This window comes from Podarcis vaucheri (assembly GCF_965113315.1).
Source record: "Podarcis vaucheri genome assembly, chromosome: 2".
Classification (NCBI taxonomy): Eukaryota; Metazoa; Chordata; class Lepidosauria; order Squamata; family Lacertidae; genus Podarcis; species Podarcis vaucheri.
The window spans coordinates 44,238,419-44,248,267 of record NC_138760.1 but is presented as its reverse complement, the minus strand read 5'-3'; the positions used below and the strand labels follow the sequence as shown (position 1 = coordinate 44,248,267).

Here is a 9,849-nt window from a genome sequence, read left to right as displayed (position 1 = left end):
ATCAGATTCACAGAGGTGTATATTGTGGTACACACAATGCTTGTGCCATAATCAATTAAGTCGTTAGCCTGCCACAAACAACAATTGTTTTCGCTGCAACAGGCTATCACAGCTGCTGTTCTGGACATTTGTTACAATGGGATATGATGCTCGGGTGACTGAGATGTTGGACTTTTGGGAGTTACTAGGGCAAGGTGTGTGCTTATTCTGCCTCCACCTCTTCCATCTCCTTGTTTAGAATCATTTAAAAAGATGAAAAACATGGGAGAGCCAGGTAACACATGATTACATGAGTTCCCAGCTTTGAGTATAAAAAGCTGGTTTCTGGGAATATTAATGGCCACAGGCCCTCAAGCAACGATAGATCAGATCAATAATTTCCCATTTTCTCACTTCTGTGATCAGGAGTCTTCCCCTACCCCTGAGGAAAACAAAATAATAGCCACTGGTGCAATATGGTATTTCATTAATATAAATATATGCACATTTAGAAGCTGTCCATTGACTGTCATCGATTCAGTATTAGAAAAGCAATCAGGTGGCAGAAAAAAACTGGCCAGGTGGCAATCTCTAATGGTTTACTGGGAAAGAAAAAGGATCATGGACACAATTGCCCATTATCCTACAGCTCTTTTCAAAGTCAGAAAAAAACCACTCTGGATTGAAGGTGTGGTTGCACAAAGTCACACACAACCACTGGCTACACTTTAAAACAGAGAAAGGAAGAAATCTGTTGCAGTTTCAAAATGGATAACATGATGTTTTGATCCGGCGTGGTATTTCCTATGCTTCCCCTGCCTGCCCACAACCTTGATCTCATGGGAATCTATGCGCATAAAGACAACCAGGCCAAGGAAAGCTTTATTAGCAAAACTGATAGTGGAAGCAAGACAACTCCACATTGGAACAACGAAATTAGTTGTATTTGAGAGGACCCGTGTTTCTGTTCTTCATTCGTTCTTCATTGGAAACCCCTGCTACTTAGAAGCAAGCCCTACTGAGAGATTAATCTCAGCAAGTAAGCATAGGATCGCAGCATTAGCATGTATTTCTTTAGTATTTTCGATTGTCGAGAGTACGTCACATACATTATTTCAGCAATTCTTAAAATAATCCAGTAGGTTAGGCTAGTATTATTGCAGTTGGAAGCCAGAACTTGTTCCTTATGAATTTATAGCAGAATCTAACACTGGCAGAATGGGAATTAGTCCGGCAGAAGTTATTTCCTTTCAAGAAGGCTGGTTGTCAGAAAAACAAGAGGTGAGCTGTATGCTTCCAGTGAATGGCCAGATGTTGCGCTAGGAGTCACTCCTGGGCCTACCCAAAACCTTTGAGCCCTTACCCCATGGATTTGACTGCCTTCTGGACACAACAGTTTAGATCCAGCCTACTTTGGTCCCATTGAAAGCATTGCAAATAGACAAGTCATGCCACTCATTCAAGTGGGAGCTTGGTCTGGATTCATGAAATCGTGCCAAATAAATTAGTTGTCTTCTTTGTACGACCTCTTCTACAGCTTGTTCAGCAGTGGTCTGAATTGTGTGGAAGTTCTGAACTCAGTAGGACTTACTTCTGAGTAGACACATGCAGAATTGTACTTTTAATAGTACTATTGTGTTCTGAGGATGTGTGTGTATGTATCCGTGGGGAAGTAGATCAACCTGTATATATGACAGTTAAATTGGTTGTGCAGGTTCTCCTCAACTCATTCTTGCAAATATAGATCAGAGTAGAATTGTGAATTAATTGCCATGATGCCCTCAGTTCTCACCTACAATTCTCACCTACAAATTGTTCATTCAGACATCCCAAATGTTTTCTGGTAACTCTCCATTCCCTGCAATTAGACAACAATGCAAGTAGGTAAAATAACAACAGTTTTGTCCTTGTTCTATGCTAGGTCCCTCTATCTCCAAGAAAGGCACCTTGATCTCACATATGTTCCAATAAACCTTCACATTCCAAATGAACTTAAATTATTTGGTGGGGTGTATGTGATGAAAGGAAGATGATTGTTGTGCTTTGAATATTCTTTTTGAAAGTAGTGGAAACATGAAAAACTATGATATAAAAGCTAGCGTTAAAAGAATGCAATAAACTATACGCAACTAACCTAGCATCTTGAAGCCATAAACAAGATTGGCATATAAAGTGAACAAGCTTCTGTTTCTGTGGTTGTTCAGCCACAGTAGTTACACCCTGAAGGTTATTTCCTTGTTTCAGATTGGTTCAAAATGTTTTCTCCGTGGCCAGACTGAGCTGATTCCATCCGCTCTGTATTTCCATTTCCATCAGGGTTGCTTGATGATGTGTTGGAGGAAATAAGAGTCGGAGGCACTTCTAGGAAACGGAAATTCAGACAACGAATAGCTCCTTCCTGGATGGAGGATGGCAATCATAACCTACTAGCAAAAAGGCTGCTATGAAAGTAGGATGGCATGAAAGTTGTCAAAGGTCTGATGGGGTGGAAATTTGCCGGGCATAAGTTTGTTTCCTTTCAAGCAGGCCGATTGTCAGAAAACCAAGAATTGAGCTGTACACTTCCAGTCAATGGGCAGATTTTTGTTCTAGGAGTCATTCCTGGAGCTACCCAAACTGTTGGGCCCTTCTAACCCTATGGCTTTGACTACAAATCCTACCAGGTACTAACATTCTTTATTTTAAGGGTTATTATTTATGATCCGCTTAAATGCCAAAAGGACTTCTAAGTTGGTAACCAGAGATGAGGTGAGGGCTTGTACAGAGTAAAGACCTGGCTGATGGGAAAGCAATGTATTTCGGCATGGTGGTCTGCCTTTAAACATACATTGGGGGCTTTATGTTCCATGTGCGCGTGCACATACACACACACAAAATGTATGTGTACCCCTTATTATTCATTCTCTCTCTTTCTCTTTCTCTCTCTCTCTCTCAAGTAGTCATGGCTGTTTTTCCTTTTTAAGAGCTTTTTAGTGGCTCCAGTCAAACTTCTCCGTATCTTTCCTTTATGAACTGTCTATACCATACAGGGGCGCTGACTTATAAAAAATATTGGGGGAGCCCGCAAAAGCTCATGAATAATAAATAAGCTCATGAATATGCAGATAAAGTGGCGCCGCCTCCTCGTGAGCGAATAGGGGAGAGCGTGCTGCGCCTATTAATCAGCTCCGAAGGAAATTGGGTGGAGCTTTTGCTCGGGAGGGAGGGCAGGAGGCATGCAGCCCGACCCTGTGCATTTTGGGCTGGGGGAGGGGTGGTGGTGGTGCTCTGCTGGAGGGGCGCCCGAGATTATTGGGGGGGCGGAGCCCCCCAAACAAATTTTTGAGGGGGCTCGGGCCCCCTCAGGCCCCATGGAGTCGGCGCCTATGATACCATATTCAGAAAAAGTTTAAATAAAGGTGGAAATTTGGCACCCTCATAGGTTAATAGCATCTCTGAGAGGATGACACTCCCTACTGGTTTCTTTCAGCTCCAAATACTGTTACTCCCTTCCACTTTCCATACAGAATGAGAATATATTCCTAGAACTAGGGCAGAGCGGTTTTTGCATATTGTTAAGCTAATCCTCCTGTTTTGGTGTGGAAAAGTGTAGATGCATATGAGTCACCTGTGGGAACTGTTGCCAGACTAGATTCAGCAGGCTTGCCATACATCCTTAAGAATTAGATAGAGATTTGTTCTTTCATCAGTATGCTATTAAGATATAACATGCATCTTAGCATCATCTCCGTATAGTCAACGGAAGGATCTCACATTTGAAAATCAAATCCAAGAGTCATGTGTGTGTCCCAAATCAAATTATTTAATTTGAAAAAAATCACAGAGAGTGTTCACTGGACACAAAATATTCTCTCTGAATACATCAACAGAAAACCTCCCTGCTGCATGATAACTGAAATATGTACGCCATTTTGAACGGGAGCTTCTGAAGCCAATAGTTATCACAAAGGCAACTTGAGTTTTTCAACATGATGCCTCAACTCAAGGATTCCTTTTCGTTGTCCTTTTTGTACCAAGATTTCTTGCAAGTCAGCATGAGCAAGAGGAGCATTGGCAAGTGCCACAAGCTGCAGAAAAACAACTTCCGGGAGCTGCCACGGTCAGCGTCTCTGTAGAAACGAAAGCCGAGGTAGGAAATGTACAGGTTGACGGGAAGAGAAATTATGGGGAAAGTCCACGTGGTGACATCAAGGATGGGAGCCAGTGATGAAAGTCCAATTAAGGCGAGGCAATGACGCAGAGCCACCCGCCTGCACATGTCTGGGTGGGTGACAGACATCATGCAGTAGCCGCCTCTGGAGTAATCTTCGCGGAGCCCCCAGCTGAGTGCATTGAAATGAGGGAACTGCCAGGAGTAGAGAATCCCCCCCAGCAGCAATGCTCCTGCAAACGAAGAGAAATCAAGGCATTAGGGTTTACGCCAGGGCCACTGACACAGAAATCTGGATAACTTGGCTGAAGTTTCTGCGTCTTCATTTCGTACACCCAGTAAATCACTTGCAGGTGCAGAAGTCTCATTAATATAATCAGCTTGCCCCAAGGCAGTGAAAGGTATACAGGATGGAGCTGTGTGGAACAGTTTACTCGACTCTCCACATAAACTCCAAATACCCTTTTCAGATGCAGGAGTTGCTAAATGTTACTCTTAAAAAAAGATGCTTCTATCATTCTATCATTTTTGGAGTAAGAACACTTGCAAAAGGCTCAGAACCCAAGCAATGTATGTGATACTTCCAGGGGATGCAGGGATGTTTTTTGCATTCCTTGTCCAACCTGTTTACTTCTAGTGCATTTCCGGCAAGTCATACATACACAATTTAATCACACTTCTCATCTACAATTTTGAATTCGGCACTGTTTGTATTTTCCCCCACACAATTATATGTTTGCAGAAAGCAAGAAACTGAGGCTTTCAGAACCAAAAACAGTGCCTGAGGCCTCATCTGGAGACAATAAAAAGATGATGATTTGGGGACAGGGCCCAGCTAGGACTAACTGACTATAACTTCTTGATAGGGTGGCCACATGTTCTACTTTTCAGAGGACAGTCCTCTATTGGAAGAGATGCCTTTTTAAAGATAAAGAACCATAAAAAGGAAAGCAGGACCTCTGAAGTTGCTTGACAATAGCTACCAACCTAGACAACCGACTGAGCAGGCACACAGGTCACAGTTCTCCCCACTAAGGTGAAATGCATTGCATTTCTATTAAAATTATTATTTTTAAATCTGCACCTCTACATATAAAATAGCATAATGTAAATGTTATGCAAATCTGGGGGGGGGGTGATGCATAAATGGTCACCTTACTTCTATATATATATATATATATATATAACATCTTAAACTCTTCTGTGACTAAAAAACACACACTTTCCATTTGTTGTAGAAAACACTTAAGATACATTTTATCCTTTGGTTTCCACATTTGGTTCCACCTTTTTATACTACACACAATATATTTTCACAGTCCAAACTGACTGTGCATCAGCTCTGCACAGAACCCACTCTGCAAAGGTACACATATAAAACAAATACAGTGAAGAATATTCAATAAACTTTGGCTACTGAATAGTATAAGCTTTTTAAAGTTTGCTCAGCAGAAATCTAGAGAAGATTCCAGTCACCACCTGCATGTTACCTTGCTATATTTTGCCATAGGTTTCCTAAGCAGAAATGTATGTTGCCAACCCTCTAACAGCCACATAATGTAGGGCTACAGAGGGCTGAAAATGCCTAGTGTTAAGTAACTAACTTCTCAGTTCTGTACACTCCATACATCTTAGAATTCAGTATCATAGGACCTTCTGTTGATCCATGAATGCTTGGCAGAAACCTGAAACTGAAGAGTAAAAAATTCATAGAATTATAGAATTGTAAGGTTGTTTCAGTTCTTTCAACATTCGGGGTCTCTGTGTTACCTATCCCTGTACACCACCTAAAAGTTTATACAGAAGCAAGAATTAAAGGGGGAAAATAGGCCCAGAGATCCACTGAATATAACTATGGGAATATTTCCTCACAACTGCAGTCTTTCAAAAACTTATGCTACAAGACTAGATCCTGCTCCACTGAAATTTAGCACAGATGCCCATTAGTATCTGCTTCATTCTGTTTCACAAGGGACATCTTTAGGGCCTACGCTTTAATAAAGCTTGACTGATTTTCACAGATTCAACTTCTGAAGTGATGTTGTTACAGTGGAGTTATGCCTTCTTGTAGAAGATGAATCAAAGTCCATTTTGTTTGCAAAGGGATGGATGCTAGGAACAGCAAGAAGGCAAGATGTCCTAACGCTGTCTCAGAAATAACTTCCAACTCTCACTTCCTTGTCAAAAAACAACCAACATTTCAGGTGAAACTCCCAGCTCCAAACCAGACAACTGATGTGCCAAACAAGGGGAGTTGTTTTATGAGGGGCCTGCCTTCTCACGCAATCTTTCTAAGAGATACTGCAAAGTCAACTTGATTGCAACATGCATGGCTTCGTTTCTTGCTGTGCAGTACAGAATTAGGTTTTTCAGTGCAACTGGGTCCAGACTCTACCTTTACATTTTCAAAACCTTTGTCTGACAGGGCAGACTTGTAGCGATGCTGGGATTACTCAAAGTGCTGATACAGAAATAGCCACTTGTGTTCCCACTCTGGGGGTACTTAGTAGCAACTGGTGCTATTTTGCAGGCTTAGTTGGGAGGAGCCTCCTAGCAATCCTACATTGAGATTCAGAGATTCAGAAGCAACTGGAACAGCGTTGTCTGCCTCTATCTCAATTGCCATGCAGTGGATGGTGCTTCAGTAGCAGTGGCATAAATCTTTATGTGCTCCTCTGTGCAAATTCCTTTGGATGAGGCTATAAAAAATGCACTCTAAACTAAATCTTAAGAGAATATAAATTATTTTTTTACTGTTTTTACTACACTGTGTCAGCTGCCCTGAGAAAGTCTTTCCAAATTCCAAATTACTTGGAAGTCAGTATGATTTTGCCAAATGGTTCTTACTCCCTACTGTGTTTAGGATTCCAGTTTAAGTGTATTTAGGTGTGCATTATGGAAAAAGACCCACCAAGGCTGAACTACATACAGCATGATGCTGATACTGATAATATGCCCGTATGCTTGTTTTTAAAAAAGTGATGTTAGGCGCAGGTGGTGATGTCTGATTTTGTCAGGATTGCAGAAGTAGGAAGCAGATGTTCAGCCCTTTCATACCTCATTGCAGTACTGATGGAGATCATCCCTTTCCCATGGCTGTGTTGGCCCTGAAAAGAAAGCTCCCATTTTCTTCTTGGGAGCTGGGAGACTGTCAGAACTGCTGCTGAGAAGCAGTTGGGTTTCCTATCCTGGCCATGTAATATGGGTGCTAATGATGCATTTGGTGCCATGAGAAGTTTGGCTGATAGTCAACTTCCTGTGGTTAACCTGTGCAGCTACTTAATCTAGTACTTCTGCTATTGTTGAGTGGTGTTACTGTTTCAGGAGGATATTTTCAGCAACCTTTAAGGTTCCACATGAGATTGAAGGTGCAGGATATTCGTGCTTTTCTATCTAAAGCTGTCAAGCACAATGATGTTCTTTTAAAACTCATGCTGTCCTAGGTGTATGCAAAAAGTCTTGTAATGGTAGCATGATTTGCTAAACTATGTTATCATTCACAAACTTAAGACAAAAGCCAGAAGCACTTTTATGTTAAAAACTCAGCATGGAAAACCAGGCTTATAGTTGGAGCTCCAAACTGACTTGCTACCTCTTTCATTGTCTTGGTTTTTGGCTTCACAGATGTATGACAGAGATCACCAACCAGGCATGTAAAATAAACACAGAATGGTTAAAATATCAGCTCCAAAACAGATGTTGAAGTCTTATTGCATTTCCTAAGGCCATTGTTTACTGCCTTGGCAACCCAAGAATGCTGTTTTGCTTAGAGCACAATTTTGGTAATTCTTCTGCCTTGAATAATATGAAGGAATTTTAAAATCATTTCCAGATTCTGGTAGCTGACTGACACATGAGGGGGAGGTTAAGAGTGGAGGTGGGGGCGGCGGGAAGCACCAGCTTCTTGTCTCTCTAGGAAATAAATTAAATGTTTAAGTTTATGTAAGACGTTATAGGGATTTTGAAGTCTAAGTTTAGCCATTAATGGCCTGTACTTAGAACTGTGTGTGGTTGTTTTCTTCTATCTTGGTATGGTAACAAACCAGCTACTCTTAGCTAAAAAGATGCTAAAACAAATTACTCCTCCTTGGTCCAGATGAGGGAGATTAGAGCTGGAAAACAAGAGCAAATCCAGCTGCACCCATTTGCCTTTGGATAAACACGGCTGGCGGTTATGTAGCTGTAGTTGTTCCATGTTCAACCTGGAAAATGAGATGAAGTATAACTGAACCTTATCTTTGCCTACAGAATTAGGTTTCCATCATCTGAATATGCCTGTCAGCAAAAGCTGATCCAGCAAAAACAACACACTACCTGCCCACACTGAAGCAAGGAAGATATAGCAGTGATGGATGGAGAGATCGGTTAAGACCTCCAAATTATGTGGTTAGAAAAATCCAATTTCTGCTCTACTTTTAATACTGTAAGACAGAATGCAGCAATTTGTCAAGATGCATTTTGCATAACTCAATAGGACTGAAGGTTTTGTGGTGGGAGAAAGGAAGAAATACTAGGGTACAAGAATAGATGGAAATCTAAAGTATATCTGTTTCCACAACAGGACGCCCTTTCCGTTTCTTCCTTCACCTTTGGGTTGGGGGATGCTCTGGAGCAGATATTTGGGGCACGCAGGGAGCTGCATGGGAGAGGAGAGGAAGGGGGAAGCGAGTTCAAATGGGTCTTACTGCCAAAAGTGACCATAAGATTGCAGTCTCAATCTCTTTAAACAGAATCTATATCCCTTGATCAAACCAAATGGAAACAGTCAAGTGAATTTTCAGCAAGTTTTGAGTACAAAGGTTCTCTCTCTCATAGACACATATGGAGATCAAGTGTAGGGGCAATGATGGAAAATACCTGTTTTGTGTTATTCTGTAGGGTGCCTTGTGATGTTTTGTAGGATGTGGTGCCACAAGTAAATTTCCCCCAGATGATCTAAATCTTCTTGCAGACAGGGAAGGAAGTCTTTCAGGTAACCTGGCCCTGAGTTGTTCAGGGTTTTATATGTTAGTAACAAGACCTTGTACATGACTGGCTAGCTGCACGGCAGCTGCTCCTTACGCACAGGTGTAAAATTATGTGTGTATCAAGGTCTTCCACTCAACCACCTGGGCACAGGATTCTCCAAAAGCCTCCAGACCAGTCTTAGGGGAAGTCCCACAAAGAACAAATTATAGGAGTCCAATTGTAAAGTTACCAATGCATGAATCATAGTGGCCAAGTTTAAAACATGTTTTATTTGTTACCACAACCAATTAGAATGGTTGATTGGGAAACATATGAATGAGAAAGTGAGAAACTTTATTTAAATCAACACCAGGTCCAATAGGTGGATAAGAGCACCAACATTCAGGAGGGTTCACAAGGAAGGGGTGGGCATGTGGTGAAGTGCAGAACAAGGCATAAATCTCCCGTAGAAGATGTTGACTGCATGTTACTTTGCCACGCATGCTCCTTTGAATCTCTCCTTCTCCAGCATCTGCTACATCTTAGTCGTTATATATGCTAGTGGCAAACAAGCCGTTTGCAATATTCAAAGTCTTACTTCTTCTATGGTACCCATATATCATGTTGGTGCCTCTGAATGTAGCAGTGGCTATGAAGACCAAAAACACAGTCAAAATAAAGGTTGTGAATTTGAAGCATAGAAGTTTGACCACAATCCAGTCAAGGCAAGTCTCGGCTGTTTCCAATGACCACTGTTTTGAAACCATGTCCAG

The 9,849-nt window shown here is 41.6% G+C and overlaps 1 protein-coding gene across 1 annotated transcript in view; it reads right to left on the bottom strand.

Moving 5' to 3' along the window:
- Positions 1-3,759: 3,759 nt before the first annotated feature.
- The window catches only part of COX10 (cytochrome c oxidase assembly factor heme A:farnesyltransferase COX10), a 90,990-nt gene continuing 84,900 nt past the window's right edge, over positions 3,760-9,849 (bottom strand). Inside the window, exon 6 of the mRNA XM_082213879.1 lies at positions 3,760-4,362. Coding sequence (XP_082070005.1) covers positions 3,956-4,362 — 407 coding nt within the window. The 3' untranslated portion in view covers positions 3,760-3,955. The remainder of the gene's footprint in view (positions 4,363-9,849) is intronic.